Raw genomic sequence first — 18,203 nt, 5'->3', positions numbered from 1 at the left:
TACAGCTTGCACGTGCCTTATGTTTTCTTGATACTTGTTCATGCAATAGATCAAGTGACTCAATTTCTGTAGCTTGGAGCTTGATCAGATTGCTCACACAGTAATTATGTTCTACTTCAATTGTATTTCTGTAATAGTCTGAGGTGATGTTGAATTCTTGACTGTATCTTCTCTCTATCTGTCGAAGGATCTGATAAATTTTTAGCCCCTGCTTCAGGAGGTTGTCTAATAACTATATGAGCAAACACTTCACTGTCGTAGGGATATGTGTCCAAATGCTGGACATCATTATCTGATAAGGTAATTGGTGTTTTCAGAAAAAGTGAAGCACTGCGTCTTGCTTTAATCGAGCACCTCTTTTATATGGTCTTTGGACAAAATCGTCGGGTGTAAAGTGCTCACCAGAGATTACACTGTATTTCGTTGGTCCAAAGTCTTTTTGATTTATAGCACTGATCCACTGTGACAAAACCGTCGCTCTTGTCATTGGAAACCTGAAGAACAAAAACTTTGTACACAAATATTTTTACAATAAACCGTGTATGTATAGTAAATTGAAAATTCGCATGTCCATATCAAATACTGGTATAAACCTTATTATACGTACAAGACGATGCAACCTAACCTCTCCCTCAATCTACTTAACTACGGGTATGATAATGCAGAAATCAGGTACTTTATCGATACTTACTTAAATAAATGCGTACCGGTACTTCGGTTATTTATACAACCTCGAACGACGCAATATTGTGGCATTTTGGGTGTACTTCCGAAAAGCGCATACCGCCGATCGATCTGAAACTTGGTATGATAATGTATTTTGACCTCCTTATCACGAATATCATAACGAAAATTGGCGCAAACGCCATTTTGAATATGAAAAACGAAAAGGAACCTCTTTTCGTTCGGAGTGCATAATCGCGCATTTCTAACCGGTTTAGACTACTTTAGCTTTTCCCAGAAAAGGCATGTGCGTGTGCACATACGAGGGTACGAACAACGCGGAAGGCGATCGCGGCACCCGGAAGGTTGGAATAAGTTCGGCCTTTCGGAGTCTGTGGCGCCCGGAAGGTTAGGAAGAGTTCGGCTCCCCGAAACCACAACACACGAGGGTACGAACAACGCGAAAGGTGATCGCGGCACCCGGAAGGTTGGAATAAGTTCGGCCACCCCGCGAACACACAGCGGGGGCGCAGGGGTGCAACCCCCGGCCGGGGTCCAGGGGGAACCCCTGGTGGGGGAGTTCGGAGGGGCGAAGCCCCTCCGAGCTATGGCATAACCAGAGTCAAAAAAATTATTCCATAACAATTAACGCAGATCCAACCGATTGTACACATCGTACAACGATGCACATCCATAGCACCGATGCGATACACTTTTCAGGGGTACTCAAAATCAAGTTTTTTGACCGCGACGACTTGCCCAATTTTTGAAAATTTTTTCTAGGATCGGTTAGGAATGCGCGATTATGCACACCGAACGGAAAGAGGTTCTCCTTCGTTTTTCATATTCAAAATGGCGTTTGCGCCAATTTTTGTTATGATATTCGTGATTAGGAGGTGAAAATACATGAGTATATAACAAATTTCAGATCGATCGGCGGTATGCGCTTTTCGGAAGTTTATCCAGAGGTAAAGTGGCGGCGTCCATCGGCTACCGGAATTATCCCGGGACACACTTTTGGGCCCCGAACTCTACGCGACGCGTCGACGCAAGGTGCTTAGCAACGAACGCGCATGCTCGGTAGCACGCGTGACTCGGTAATCTGTGAACCTCTTTCTTTTCTGTTCTGTCCGCGGTGGGCTGAGGATCGCGTCGGGGACCAAGGCCACGCATGTCAAGATTGTGGGCACGTGTCTCATCGTCAATTAGAAAAAGCCACGGTCTTTTACTTAAATAACATAATGGATGAAGAAACCCAAGCAATGCTAACCGACCGAGGATTAGCAGAATATATCCCAATATTTCAAGCTAAGTGTATTTATATTGTGTATTGATAATGTTCACTTCCAGCGTATATTCGATTCTCAATCGGACCCATGCGGCATGAAATGTAGCCGGTACTGTAGACTGACTAAAAGAACTGGATATCACCGTTTCTGTCCTACGATTTTTTTAGAATAGGTATTCACAAATTTACTTAGGCCAAATTTATACAGATCCAACTAAAAATCCATCCAAATAGAATTGAATTTGAAGCAATGATATATTTATTCGTTTCGCTGAGATTTCTGCCACATTAAATAATTTTTGCTTGAACATAAATATATTTTGCTTCGAGCAACTACGCATTCATCAATCGAGTGAAAATGGCTTCTTGTGTAGGTATAATAAAGATGCGAAGCCGCCGCCATTTCTGGTGTAGGTATAATAAAGACGCGAAGCTGCCGTCATTTCATGTTAAACCCTCTATACGCTGCTTGAAGCTACTTAAAAACGTACAAACTACGTTCTGGTCTGCATCCAGAGTATATACACTGCGAACAGAGTATTTGAAAAATATTTATTGAGGAGTTTTTTCGACTATTAAGAAATTTTTTATCGACCTTTATTCCAAGTAACTAAATCTTATTTGTGGTCACGAAATTTTTTTTTTTTTCATTTTATATTACCGCTCATTATTATTCATCTGCTGAAAGTTTTGAGAGATAAATTTTTTTAATGAAATAACTTCCACTAAGGTGATTTGAAGGAAGATTTATTCATTTATTTAGTGAGATTATTAGAAACCAGGTTTTCTCTGGAATCTCTCACTATTAGGGTGGTCAAGGTTGCCAATTCCTTTCAACACCGAAGACGACACCACAGAGGCATGAGAATATAAAGAATGACGCTGCTACAGGCCTATGGAGGAGAAAATTCTTGATTTTGTATCACAGCGGAGTTACACAAAAGGTGCTAGAGACTGTGAGGAATGATACCGCAGCCCTACGACCAAGGGTTTGCCTCTCCGAATAGCCTTGACGTCATTCCTTGCCGTCGCAGGCAGGCGCCCTTTTCGTTGGGTCCGGTGCCATGCAAAACTAAGAATTGTCCTCTCCACAAGGTTGTGGCAATGTCAGTCTTCGTATTCTCCTACGCCAATGTAATATCATCCTCAGTATTGCAGGAATTGGAAACTTCGACAGCCTCAATATTTAAAAAACAAAATCCGTCAAAAGTTTCAAAACTTGCTAACGATCAGGTTATTTCATTTAATTATTGGTTACTATCCCATCTTGACTTGCCGCGCTACAGTACAGCCATCTAGTGAATACTAACATCAATCAGGTGTAACCCCAGTTGCCAGCCTTACCCCCCATTCATGTTTCCTCCAGGCATACAAATTCGTCCAAATATTATGTGTGTGTTAAACACCGCCGTATCGTTTTCTTTACTTATTTGGTCGAGTTTGCTAGGGAGTTAGATTTCATACTTCTAGTATCAATTGTGATAACATCTGTTGTTGAATAGTAGAATACATCATATGGAGATAAACATCGGTGACTCTGAATTTATAAAAATGAATCTAGTAAACTACTTCGAAATCTACTGGTGAAAAGTGAGCCAACGTAATTGTTAACCAATTGATTTCTGACTATGGAACAGTTAAACATGATCAATTCGATCAAAGCGCAAGCTCCATTGAAGAATTATTCTCGTCAGAGTACTCGGTAGGTGACTGGTATAGAATAATTATGAACATATTTCTGTACTGACATCATCAATCAATTCAAATTTCGATTCGTTGATGTTCATGCTTTTGATGATTGTGACAATGATTTGTCACTTTAGTATTTCCGTTTACTTCTTTTTTTGTTTTACAAAAGTCTGTCTTGATCAAAGCTCTTTTATTGGATTAACAGGAAATCTACTACATAGCCCCATTTACTGAAAGTGCAGCTCAGCATATTTCTAATGGCAAGCTACCTTATAGGTACAGAAATGTCCGAACAATTATGAGATAGAATGGTATGTTAAGTCCAAAAAAAAAAACGAACTTTGAGGCCAGCTACTCCAGATTTATCAGATTGTAAGTTTTTTCAACCCTCAAACCATTACAAATATGTCCTTAGGCACATATTATGTAATCATAATTCATTCATTTTATTAGTGATACCGGAACAGACTTTTATTGAGTCGAAAGCCTGGCTGAAGCATTATTCCGAACCTTGGCCAAAAGTTTTAGAACTGTGGAGTTTGACATCTCCAAATCGTAACAGTCAATTACGCGACGATCCTTCAAAAACTATTATAGACTTTTTTACCGAATGGCCACTTGCCAAACATCCATTGGGATGTACATTGGTAAAAATAATTTTTTGACTGGCAATTTCTCAAATGAGTATATAACTGTGTTGAAAATCTGTAGATGAACGTTACAGGCTTATTATTTGACTAGAATATACGTATTTTTATCTTAACAGTTTTCAATTGACTTCAAAACCATCTACAAAGACAAAGAGTTGATGCTGCTGAGTGGTTGGCCTTTGGGAAAAGAAAATCTCCTGAAGCTTATGAGAAATCGTTTAAGGGACAAACAGTCACTACAATTATTAGACTTATTAACCGATGATTCCTCTGAAGGTGAGCTTCGCACGACACTTGACTATAAATTTTTTCTTTTTTACTTCTAATGTACACATAGAGAGCCTTTTCTTCTGAGTACTCCAAAATAACTGAGGTCCGACGTGTAATTGCTCTATAGCGATATAGAATATACGTACAGCAATTACATTTGGTTTGGAATGGCCATGAATCAATGAAACATCAATGAAACACAAGCCATTGGTTCCTAATCTGCGCTCCAAAAATGTCACTTTACGTTGACATCGACTGGTGTTTCAGATTCTAAGGATTCAATGCTCATATACATTCTGCCTGCCTTGCTACCGCCTTCAATAATACGCTGTAAAGGGAAAGATACTTGGAAACCTACTATCCTGGAATCCAAAGAGTCGTTCGTAGTTCTTGTTGAGGTGAGAACTATAAAATGAAGATCAACATGATATGATGGAATTTATCACTTGACAGTATGAGATGTTGAAGGAAGCGATCGAGTCAAGTCAGATATAAATGTCATCATATTTCAGAACTGTCAATTTACCATATTAGTGGCATTCGTTACGCAATTGTATGACTGATATTCATGCACAAGAATTCCATTTGTTCTTAACATTTCAAATCCACAAATGTGATTCATCTTTTGTACAAAATCTCTTATTATTTATGTATCATGATAAATCAACAGATAATGGAATATTTACTTTTTGTTCTCAAAATATTTTAATGTCAGTACAGGCTATATTTCCTGGAATTATACCGGGACCATCTCTAGAAACTAAACAAGAACTGCGCATGCGCGAATTTAAATCCACCGTCCGTGCAGTCTGGCCTCCCCGAGACCCTGCTGTCAAACTCTGTTTCTGTCGGCGATGTAGTTCACATGCATTTTTGAGGTTAGAATCTCAAGTTATCGCTTGGGAAGCATTTGTTATTGAAAATTGATTGTTCAAAGAACGGTCGGAATTTAATGCTGATGCTCTTTGAAAATTCGTCCTATTCGATTGAAACAAGAAATCTGTTCAAATGTTGGGTGCTTGGAAGAAACGAAGCAGGTAGGTGGGGACAATTTATTCAATCATTTTCATTACTTCATACATTAAGAATAACAATGAAATTTTTTTCTTTCAACAGAAAATACAGCCAAAATAATAGCATCTCTGCTGTTCGCTGATGTCTTCTCTTCCCATTCAATTCATGACACATGCAGAGATCATCGGCCACTTTTGTTGGTTGCCAAAGGAAGTTGTAGATCTTACGGTTTCTTTCAATTCCAAATCTAATCTAAAAAAAATCTAATCCGAAGAGTAAAACTCAGAAACATTCTGTGACACAAGTTGAAAATTAACATTTTCAAAATGTGCCTCAGTGTCACAATTAACTTTAAGGATAATCATGTTTTAGAGTAATGTTCAGAACATTCATATTAAAATATTGACTTATCGGGTTCAACATTGTACCCCTTGTTCCTTTGAAACAAATGAATATCTAATTTTCACCGAAGTTCATGAAAATATTTACTTAAACCTAAATCCAATACAATATCTTGTTCATAGTGCTCCGAACATCATCCAGTAACATGAATATCCAGAAAGAATCCCTCTGTCGCAGAAACCGTTATAAGGTTCTTTGTTTTTAACTTGTGCCACTAGATAAATTTTGCATTGCAGATTCCATTTCCAACTCAGGATGAGATTTTTTGTTTCGAACAGTGTTAACATGGGATGCAGAATTAATTGTAATAAATGGAGATTCACAAACTCTCAGTTTCAGTGAAGGACCATTGTAAGAGTATAAAATTGAATCTGGTTTCAAGCTTTCAATAAGTTACTGGATAACTCCCTGATAAAGATTCATCATAAAAAAGTTAGCCAGCAAGTAAGTCCTATTGTAGACAAAGTGATCATTTGTAACGTGTACTAGTAAGTGAATGCATTCCTTAGACCTTGCTGGGGTTGAACGAGGCTCAAGCACGGATGATAGCTGCAACTAGCTAGTCAGATGATACTGTCAATTAATATTGACTTTAAAGACATTTTCAACTGAAGTTATCCAACATTTTTAGGTTGAGATTGGTTCAGTTTACACATTAAAATTCATCCCTGGAATCTGATTTAACACTTGAAACACTATTCATCTGAATTGAATACCAAGAGAGTGAAAAATAAAATATCGAAACTGCCGAAAATAAAATTTGAAAAATAATGCGGGCCAATAATACTGGTTGGATTACAATGGTGCACGGAATGATTGCTCTGTAAAATTAGTTAGCAGCAATTGTTGAATAACAAACTTATTACTATTGGCTCGATAGATCTAAAATGATGGAATATTCAAACACCATGATCTGTGGCGTGTCGTGCTCTTCAATTTTGCCACGACTGATGTTCAGAAGGTGACGATGACCAGAAGAAATTCCTTCGGATACCTGTTGTCTAATGGAACAACGGAACAACCAGGTTCGATGGTTGGAACGGTGGCACCAATCGAGAAACTAGGGTCCTAGCCACCAAAACGTTTTGACCATCAGGTAAGGTATGATTTTCATCCTATTATCCAAACTTGAAACTTTAAGTCTATCAGAACAAACGAATTTTATCACTGAATACATGTGAAAATATTGTAATATGCAAATATCATAGTATCAGAAATTTACTCACACGCTTCGACGCCTGACAACTTTAGTCTCGCTTCGATGATGGTTGTTTCCCACCTGAAAATATTAAAAGATATTATCATCAGACAAGAGCTTCTAATTGTTTTGGATACCACTAATTTTCAATAAATTGCGACAGAAAAACGAATTGCTACTTTTTGTACTCCTAAGCTTTGTGTTTCAAGATACACTATTTCTTTTATTCCTTGTTACTGATTTTATTTTAAATTATTTCTGTCATTTTATTAGTTACAATTTTTGGTTTAAGTGATTTTTCCGTGTAGGGTAATTTAGATCTCAACTTTCTAGACATTAATGCCTCGGCTGGTGAAATATTACCTAGGATTGGTGTGTTTCTATAATGTAGTAATGCTAAATTTATATCTGAGTGTTCTTCAAGTATTTTCCTTAACATATTTTTTGCAGTTTGGATATTTCTTTCGGCCATTCCATTTGATTGCGCATAAGTTGGTGACGATGCTATGTGAACGAATTCATATTCTTTTGTAAATTGCTCAAATTCCTTGGAAGTAAATTGAGTTCCTCCGTCAGATATCATCGTCAGTGGAATGCCATGTCTCGAAAAAATCTCTTTTGTTTTAGTTATTATAAGGTGACTAGTTACACTACCTTTCAGCTCTGCAATTTCTGGGTATTTGGAAAAATAATCTATTAACATTAAGTATGTTTTCCCTTTTAGCTCGAAAATATCGCTACCTATCTTATTCCATGGCTAATTCGGTATTTCGTGTGATTTTAAAGGTTCTCTGTTTTGTGATTTTGCGTATTTTAAGCACAATGGACATTCCGAGATTTTTTGTTTTATTTGATTTAACATTCCGGGCCAAAATATTGAGTCTTGGGCTACTTTGAGGCATTTATTTATGCCTAAGTGACTATAGTGAACTCTATTCAGCATTTCGCCTCGCATGCTTCTCGGTATCACAACACTTTGGCCTCTGAAAATCAGATCGTCTGCTACTACGAGTTCGTTTTTAAATTTACTGTACATTTTTACCTTACTGTTTAGTTTTTTGTCGTTATTTGGCCATCCCGTTTCTATGACCTTTCTTAGTTCAATTAATTCTTCGTCTTTCTTTGTTTCAGTGACTAGTTCATGCACTTTCTGAGGTGTTGCGTTTATTTGGCACGTAATTAAACATACTTGAGATTCGATTTCTTCCTCCCATTGAGTTATTTTCTGTTCTTTGATATACGCCCTTGAAAGTGCATCAGCTAGCACTAGTTGTTTGCCTGGTTTATATTTTATTTCTATGTCCCACTTACGTAACTGCAAAATCATTCTCTGTAATCGCGCAGGACATTTATTTAGTGGCTTTTTTGCTATTGAAATGAGGGATAGGTGATCTGTTTCTACTGTTACTTTTTTTCCATAGATATATTCATGGAACCTGTGCAATCCGAAGCAAATAGCGAGTAATTCTTTCTCTATTTGGGCATATCTTGTTTGCGTTTCAGTTAATGCTTTGGACGCGTATGCACATGGTAAATTATTTTGCATTAAAACGGCACCTAGCCTTGATTTCGATGCATCTACAGAGACAGTGGTTTCTTTATTTGCATCAAAATATTGTAGTACCGGTTGGCTGCTTAGCGTTGTTTTTATTTCTTGTCATGCGTGAGAATGTATGGGTGTCCATTCAAACTCGACATCTTGTTTTAATAAGTTCCTTAACGGTGCTGTTTTATCTGAGAGATTCTGAACAAATTTACCCACATACGTCAGCATACCAACCAATCTTTGTACATCAGTCTTATTTTTAGGTTGTTGGAAATTTTTTATTGCACGAATTTTGTCTTCGTTTGGGTGCATGCCCTTGTCAGAAATTACGTGCCCTAAGTATTTAATTTTATTTTTGCCAAATTTGCATTTATCCAAGTTGAACCGAACATTATTTTCTTTTGCCAGTTGAAATACTTTGGCGAGCCTTTCTTCGTGCTCTTCTTTGGTTTTACCCCAAACAATGATGTCGTCTATATATACCTCGGTGCCTTTCATTTGAAAAATTGCTTTGAATCTTTCCTGAAAGACTTCTGGTGCAGATTTTATACCATAGGGCAGCCTCAAGAATTTGTATCTGCCAAATGGTGTGCCGAATGTGCATGTTGGCACTTTCTTCATCTAATTTAACTTGGTAAAACCCGTTCGTTGCGTCTAGTGTGCTGAACACCTTAGCGCCTGCTAATTTACTCATTATTTTTTCGAATGTTGGAATTTGACAATACTCGCGTTTTATTGCGTTATTTAAATCTTGCGGATCTAAACAAATGCGTAGTTTCCCTGTGGGTTTCCTGACAATAACAAGAGCATTCACCCAATCCGAAGTTCCTTGAACTTTCTCAATTATTTCAGCTTTTTCTAGTACGTTTAGAGTTTCTTTAAGTTTGTCTTCAATGTGTACTGGTACTTTTCTCGTTGGATGTACTACTGGTTTTACGTTCTCTTTTAATTCTATGTGATATGGTTTGTCGATACATCCTATACCGCAAAATATTTCTTTGTTTTTCTGAACAAACTTCCCATAGTCCGCCTCGACAGTATCGACTGCGTCTACCTTTTTTATTAGATTTAATTCTACCAGCGTGTGTAAACCGAGCAATGCTTTTTTATCTGTATCTACTATATAGAATTTAAGGTTATGTTTGGCTAATCCATTGTAACAGACTAAATCACATTTCCCTTTGACTTTGAGCAGGTCTCCGGAATACGCTGTCAATTCTGCGTTTGTTTTTTCTATTAACGCTTGACTTAACCCTAAATTTTTAAACGTTGAATTTGGTATAATGTTGACAAATGCACCGGTGTCTAATTTGAAATTGGTCAGTCTATTATTAATTTTAAGACCGTGGACCCACTCTTTTGACTCTACGTTATTGATGCCTATTGTACCTATAAACAAACTTTCCCCGCTTTCTTGAGTTTCTGTGATTTCATCTAAGTTGTCACTTTGTACATCCTGTACCTTACTTTGATAGTTATTTTTTTTCTTTTTATAACACTGACTAGCAAAGTGATTAGAAATACTGCAGAAGGCACATTGTTTGCCGAAAGCTGGGCATTTGTTAATCAAATGTGTTTTACTGCATTTCGTACAGTTACTTATTTGCTTATTTTTGTCGCCGTTGCTGGCGCCACCTTGTTGTTTCTGCTTGCCGCCAATTTTGTGGTTCTTCTTGCCTCCGGACGCCGTGTCGCCATGTTGATTTTTCCTGTATTTGATGGCGTCTATTTCGCTGATGCCGCTGGACGTTGCCCCACGTTCCATGTCGTCACTTCTTTCCTTTGTCATCTCTATTATCAAACAGCGTTCGATGGCTTTTTCCAGGGTTAGATCATCGTCCCGGAGAAGTTGTTCCCGTATCGTGGAATTAGATACGCCGCAGATGATCATTGTCTTGATTAGGCTATCTTGTAGGTTCTCTAGCTTGCATTTCATGGCTCTGTTTTTCAATTCTGTGATAAATTGTTCCAGCGTATCTCCCGGCTGTTGCTTGTACGAAAAAAATTTGTATCTTTCGTACGCAAGATTTTCTTTTGGTAAAAAGTGTGCCTCGAATTTTTGTATTAATTTGGCGATTTTGTCTTCCCGTCTTCTTGAAAGGTTAAGGTTCTGTAGATTTTGAACCCATCTTCACCAATATAATGAAGTAATTGTGCACACTGTGTTGCTTCTGATTTTTTATTAATTTCTGTTGCTACCAGGTAATTCTCGAAGCGTGAACGCCACGTTTTCCAATTGTCGGCGACGTTGCCGGTCATACTCATGGGAGATATTCCTCTGCTATCACCCATTTTATTTATGTTTATTTATTTCCGTATTTGTCTTCACTTCTTTTATTTTAATTTATTGCCTCACTTATTTAATTTATTTTACTAGGCCGACTGCGCCATGTAAAGGTTATATGGGTATGCAAGAACAACCATCACGCTTCAGCGTCATGCAAAGACTGTTTTATTCGTCCCCCTCTCTAACCTTCTCTATGGCGCACATTACAAACCGTCGTGTGCTGCCATCTCCTTACACCAATGAAATTGAATCATTTGGCGCATGCGCAGTTCTTGTATAGTTTCTAGAGATGGTCCCGGTATAAGCCGGCGCCTCGGACACAGGTGACACTCTCTTCTTCCAGCTCTCCTTTGGAGAAGCTAATTCGCAAACAAAGGATCAACTGAGGTCGCTCAATTGATCCAATTATATACATTGTGTTCTAACCGTATAACGGCTATTTAAAGTATTATATTCTTCTCTTTCGAAATCTCAGACCATTTCAAACGGCAAACCTATATAAATTTATATTATCTTTATTTACTGCACTGCAGCTAGTCAACGACTCATAACGAAAATTATCAATTACAACACACGCATTTAATCAAATTATTCGGTAGCTGGCGCCGATATTAGGCCACACAACTTTCTGTATTATTTCACTATTATTATTTATCATTATTATTACTTCATCACTCAACATTGTTTGACTCTTTATTTTCTTATTTTTTTTGTATAATATTATACGCCGCAGGCGAAATAGATTGAAAATTCTTATTTTATCCAACACACGCGCAAAGAGAGATTCTGTCAATCACCCACACCTCTATCCCACCGGCTGCATCTTCTCGCTATTGCAGTGAAAGATCCATTGCTGCTACACATTCAAGCACACACGGCTGCGGTCGTGCGCTATTGAAGCGCACTCTGCATTGCTAAATCATACATCCATCCGCATCACCGGCTGCATCTTCTCACTATTGCAGTGAAAGATTCATTGCTGCTACACACACACGGCTGCGGTCGTGCGCTATTGCAGCGCACTCTGCATTGCTAAATCACACATCCATCCACATCACCGGCTGCATCTTCTCACTATTGCAGTGAAAGGTTCATTGCTGCTACACACACACGGCTGCGGTCGTGCGCTATTGCAGCGCACCCTGCATTGCTCAATCACACGTCCATCCACCTCACCGGCTGCGTCTTCACGCTATTGCAGTGGTAGATTCTTTGCCATGTCTTCCACCTAAATCCTTATACTCCCGCGCACAACGTTGCACCTCCGCATCAAAGGACGAGCAGCACTCTTGGGCGGGAACCGTCCACACCAACACTTATCGACCTAACCGCCCCTAGAAAGGGGATAAAGTACGTCCAGCGCGTCTGTGACAGCCACAGAAAAACGAGACGTTACATGTTCTACAGTGAAATCAATTCAAATACTTCTGCAATAAAATCAGAGATATTAATAAGTTATCGAAATTGATACCGTTTCAAAACAGGTAAGACTTGTACCATGAAAATGGTTGTTGAATCTTAGCTCACGTGTTTTATTGTTTATTGATATGATATAACTCATCAACTTTGACTGTAATCTAAATTTTCCAGTTCTAAAGTAAGCGAATTTTACCTGATTTACCGTAATTTAACCTTGATGTTGCAAGTTTGAGGCGAATAATATTCATTCTAGTATACTTGTATCCCGCGCATGCGCGACTAGACGGAGACGAAAATTTCGACAACGCAACTTTCTCTTTCTGTCGAGTAAATGGATGCTCAGCCCGGTCACCCGATCTATTCTTATTTATATGTCCGTGGTTGGCTCATAGCATTAGAGCGAGCTTCTACCTATAGATCTATAGAAATATGTGGTTTCATGTCTAAGAATTATTAAAAATAGAAATAGAAGAGTTTTTTATTCTAAGCCAATAATTGAAACTATTTGGGAGAAAATAACGTTTTCTTGATTTAACTAAATCAATGTCTAGCTCGAATAAACGTACATGTGATCGAGAAATCTGTTTCAAAGAATTATTCATTTTTCAGGAAGGAGCTTTTTATTCGACGCCACTAAATGACACTATTTTGGGGAAAACAACATTTTCTTGATTTAACTAAATCAATGTCTGACTTGAATAAACGTATATGTGATCGAGAAATCTGTTTCAAAGAATTATTAATTTTTCAGAAAGGAGCTTTTCATTCGACGCCACTAAATGACACTATATGGGGGAAAACAACATTTTTTTGATTTAACTAAATCAATGTCTGGCTCGAATAAACGTATATGTGATCGAGTAGTAGAACAAGGAGAGTTCTGCGTATAGATTCCTGTTACCGACACTTACCGACATTTTCCCCAGACTCAAACCCTTTCCCCGCGATGACGTCACAGTCCGCTGTACCAACCGAAGATCAAAATGGCGCTACCTTTTTATCGATCGAAGGTTTGACCTTACCGACAGTGTTATCAGCCGAAGGTCAAAATCTTGCTACTTTACCGACCGTTTTATCGACCGAAGGTCAAAATCACGCGGCTTCACCATTGGTCTCGCTGTCATCCCCCCTACCGACGGTCGAGGTATAGCGGAGACGCAAACCCTTCTGTTCCCAACGTACCCATCTCAGGAATGTTTCGGTTAACGTTGAGCGGCTTGCAGTCTGATATTCGACACCCTACATTTCGCAATTAACAGTTCCGAAAATTGTTTTCGGTAACCCGATATCAACCACCTAACATTCGACAATTAATAGTTCTGAGAATGGCTGGGGTGAACCACGTGACATTCCGTTCCCACGATATCGAACCACGTGACGTTCTGTTCGGGTCCAAGGTTCGGAGTGTTATCAACCGCGTGACATTCTTATCAAAATCCCAAATCCGAAGTGATATCAACCACGTGACGTTCTTTCTCCCCACCAAATACCTCTCCAGGACTCTAATGTAACGAACCTTGTGTTTATGTTTTGCAAACGAAGAAATGTGATATCGTATGCCAGCCCCCATGTCCACCAAATGACACGACACCACACGCAATAGACACACGTATAGCTCGCTCTATAAAAAGGATTACCATTACAGCAAACGATCATTCATGTTTAAACTTGTTAAGAGCACGTGAGAAGTAAGAAAGATGGAATCCGCGAAATGTTTGAAATTGATCAACATTATGGAATCTGCGCACAAAATGTTGAACAAATCATCGCCAACGGAGATTCAGAAACGGATTAAATTTGGGATGCAAAATATCCGGCTTCTAAACAAAATTCTGCGAAAGGCTTCAACGATGGGTGAGAAAACGAAAATTATCACAACCATCGGACTCTTGAAATCGCTGGCGGAAAAATTCAAACGTCTTCGGAGAACGGGTGACGGTACGCGGAAACAAAGACGAAGCGATCGCGTACACTGGGAAGAATTGGAGTCTGCTTTCGAGGGAAGAATACGAACCGGATCCATCACCAATTTGAAACATAAAGACGTAGAGAGGTTTCTAGAAGACGTAAAGTTACTTGCTGTGACAAGACTGAAAAACGCTTTGAAGAAAGCCAGGAGCCTAAAAGTCAACGCTATCCTGGCTTGTAAATTCGAAGTAAAGAAGGATGATCACACAGTAGAAGAGAACAAATTCTTTAATACGAGAAACGAAATCATCCTCCAGACAACGGATATTAACGAATGGTTCATCGGAAATGTAACAAACCGTTTGTTAACAAAGGTGGAAGATTTCCAGGAAAAGGATTCAGGCTGGTCGTTACTTGAAATTATCAATCTTGCCGTCAACATCAACAAGTATACACCACTTCGAGGTGGTCTGTATACCTACACCCCGTTGCCGAAACACATCAGAGATAAGAAGGCTGTGGTGAACATCTCAAACAACGACTCGTATTGCTTCCTTTGGTCGGTCACCGCAGCTCTGTACCCAGCTAACAACAGAAATCCCAACATAACTAGCTCGTATCCACATTTCAGCTCAGTGCTACGGTATGACAGTGTAAACTTTCCTATGTCTTTAGACAAAAATGCTATTTCAAAATTTGAAAAACTCAACGGACTTTCCATCAATGTTTATGGTATAGACCAAGATGGTGGAAAAAAAAGTGAAATAGTACCGATTCACTTGAGTCAGAATAAGTCTGATAAACCCGTAATTCATCTCTTGGCAGTGGAAACCGAAATGACAGACGATTACGATGATGTTGATATGGAAAATTATAAAAAAACCTTTCATTTCGCTTGGATTCGAAATTTATCTCGATTAAGTAGTTCTCAAATTTCCACCCGTAATGGTCGTACTTGGTTATGTGATAGATGTTCCAATCTGAAAAATATTTGACAAAGCATAAATTTTATTGCACAGATTTAAACGAAACCAAAGTCAAATTACCCACAGAGGAGGAAAAAATTCTAAAATTCTAAAATTTTAAGCACAAGGAAACCGTTCCGTTCTGTATTTACGCGGATCTAGAATGCTTGTTGCAAGCTACTAACATTCAAGTGTCAGAAAATAGAACAATTTACCAAAATCATATTCCTTACAGTATAGCATATTACCTGCATTGCACCTTTAACGATTCCATTTCAAAGTTCAAAATTAACCGCGGGGAGACTTGCATCGAATGGTTTGTGAACGAGTTGGAGGAATTGGCACACTCGTTAGAAACGTATTTCAAAACTATTGTACCTATGGAGTCGCTGAACTTCAATCAAATTAACGAATTTAATTTATGAAAGGTATGTCATATTTGTGAAAAGCCGTTCACGCGCGAAGACGTGAAACACCGTGATCACTGTCATTTCACAGGAAGGTACCGTGGTCCTGCGCATCAAAGCTGTAATCTTAATTATCAAAACTCGCATACTATCCCAGTGATATTCCACAATCTGTCGGGTTACGATTCGCATTTTTTGATTAAAGCATTGGCCACAAGTTTTCAGGGTACTATTCAGCTTCTACCCGTGAACAAAGAAAAGTATATTTCGTTCACAAAATTCGTTAAAGGAACAGATGTACAGTTGAGATTTATAGATTCGTACCGTTTTATGCCCAGCAGCCTCGAAAAATTGGCAACGTATTTGAATGATAATCAAAAAGCAATTACACATAAATTTTGCACTAGCTCTGAAAAATTCGAGTTATTAACCAGAAAAGGTGTTTTTCCGTATGAGTATATGGATAGTTGGGAGAAGCTCGAGGACGTAAAGTTACCGCCTAAAGAAAAATTTTATTCGAAATTGAACAATCAAGGTATTTCAGATGAAGATTACGCACACGCGTGTAAAGTTTGGCAAGCTTTTAACCTTAAAACGTTGGGGGAATATTCAGACTTATATTTGCAAACTGATGTTTCTCTGTTGGCTGACGTTTTTGAAAACTTTCGACAAAATTGTTATGCAACGTACAACCTGGACCCTTTACATTGTTACACGGCGCCCGGTCTTTCGTTTGACGCAATGTTGAAATGTACCGGTATCGAACTCGAGCTTCTCACTGACATAGATATGCTTATGTTTATAGAAAAAGGTATTCGAGGTGGTGTGTCCCAATGCTCTAACCGATATGCAAAGGCTAACAATAGATACATGGGAGATGCTTTCAATCCAGCGCTCGAAGAGTCTTATCTCATGTACTTCCACGTTAACAACTTGTACGGCGCGGCTATGAGCTTTGCTCTACCATACAGTTCTTTCGAATGGATATTAGATTTCAGACAATTCGATGTTTTTGCCATCACAGACGAAGCGGAGTTTGGCTACTTATTAGAGGTAGATTTGGAATATCCCGAGGAACTGCATGAAATGCATAAAGATTTACCACTGTGTCCGGAACACTACATACCTCCCATCTCAGAAAGTAAGCAGCCGAAATTGACGGCCACGCTACTTTCCAAGCAAAACTACGTTGTTCATTACCACGTCTTGAAACAATGCTTAGAATTAGGTTTAAAACTAGCTAAAATTCATAGAGTTCTAAAGTTCAGACAAACACCGTGGCTCAAAAAGTACATAGATTTAAATATAGACTTACGCAAAAAATCAAACAATAAATTCGAAAAAAACTTCTATAAACTGATGAACAACGCAGTTTTCGGCAAGACAATGGAAAATGTTAGGAAGTATAGAGATGTCAGGCTGATCACGGAATGGGATGGAAGATACGGTGCTAGAGATACTATAGCCAAACCAAATTTCCACAGTTGTACAATCTTTGATAAAGATATGATAATAGTTGAATTGCGTAGAACGACAGTCAAACTCAACAGACCATTGTATGCAGGTTTTTCCATTTTAGATCTTGCGAAGACCTTTATCTACGATTTTCACTACAAGTATGTTAAAACGAAATTTGGGCATCAGGCAAAATTAATGTACACTGACACGGATAGTTTGATATATCACTACACCGTCCCCAACATTTACGAATGCATCAAACAGGACTTAGATAAATTTGATACCTCTGATTATCCACCTGACAACGTCTACGGAATGCCGTTGGTTAACAAAAAAGTTCTAGGTTTGATGAAAGATGAGTGTAACGGAAAAATAATGGCGGAATTCATTGGCTTCTGAGCGAAGTTGTACTCATTCAGAGTGATGGGGGAGGATAAGGATCAAAAACGAGCCAAGGGTGTCAAAGGATCCCTGTTAAAAACTATAACCTTCGATGATTACTTGAAGTGTGCTTTAGAACACGAAAATTTAGTCGAACGTCAGAGTCTGATACAGAGTCAGAAGCATCAGGTCTATACCATTGAACAGAAAAAAGTAGCACTGAGCTGGAACGACGATAAGCGTATCGTATTTCGAAACACAACCGATACGCTGCCGTGGGGCTACAAGACCTGCAGTTAAACTGAGCATCGGTATGAATTGTATCTCTAAGATGTAAAAATAAAGACAAATACTTGGAAAATAATTTCGTTTATTCAATATTACATATCAGATTCATTTATCCAACTGTTGTGTGTATTGTCAAAACCTAGCCACTTGACGTATAATTTTTTTCCCCGCTTCTGAAGCACCTTCTCCACCAGATAGATGTCCGGATGTTCCACCTTGAGGAGCTGCTGTTCGTAGAAACCACCAGCGATGGGTTGACCTTGATAGTCTTTGAGCTTGTACGTCACAGGATTGGTATTTTCTACTTGGCTTATTGTGAATATTTCAGTCGTCCAATTGGGAGTGTAACCTTTCTCAAAGACGTTTTTGA

The 18,203-nt window shown here is 38.6% G+C and overlaps 1 protein-coding gene across 1 annotated transcript; it reads left to right on the top strand.

Annotated features, from left to right (window-relative positions):
* The first annotated feature begins 14,123 nt into the window (after positions 1–14,123).
* Positions 14,124–17,563, top strand: LOC124405890. The gene is made up of 4 exons (XM_046881157.1): positions 14,124–15,285; positions 15,462–15,673; positions 15,728–16,995; positions 17,107–17,563. The coding sequence occupies exons 1-4, from the start codon at positions 14,124–14,126 to the stop codon at positions 17,561–17,563; spliced, it is 3,099 nt and encodes a 1,032-aa protein (XP_046737113.1).
* The last annotated feature ends 640 nt before the right edge of the window (positions 17,564–18,203 follow it).

Source organism: Diprion similis, chromosome 4, assembly GCF_021155765.1.
Source record: "Diprion similis isolate iyDipSimi1 chromosome 4, iyDipSimi1.1, whole genome shotgun sequence".
Taxonomy (NCBI): Eukaryota; Metazoa; Arthropoda; class Insecta; order Hymenoptera; family Diprionidae; genus Diprion; species Diprion similis.
This window is presented reverse-complemented; position numbering and strand designations above follow the sequence as displayed.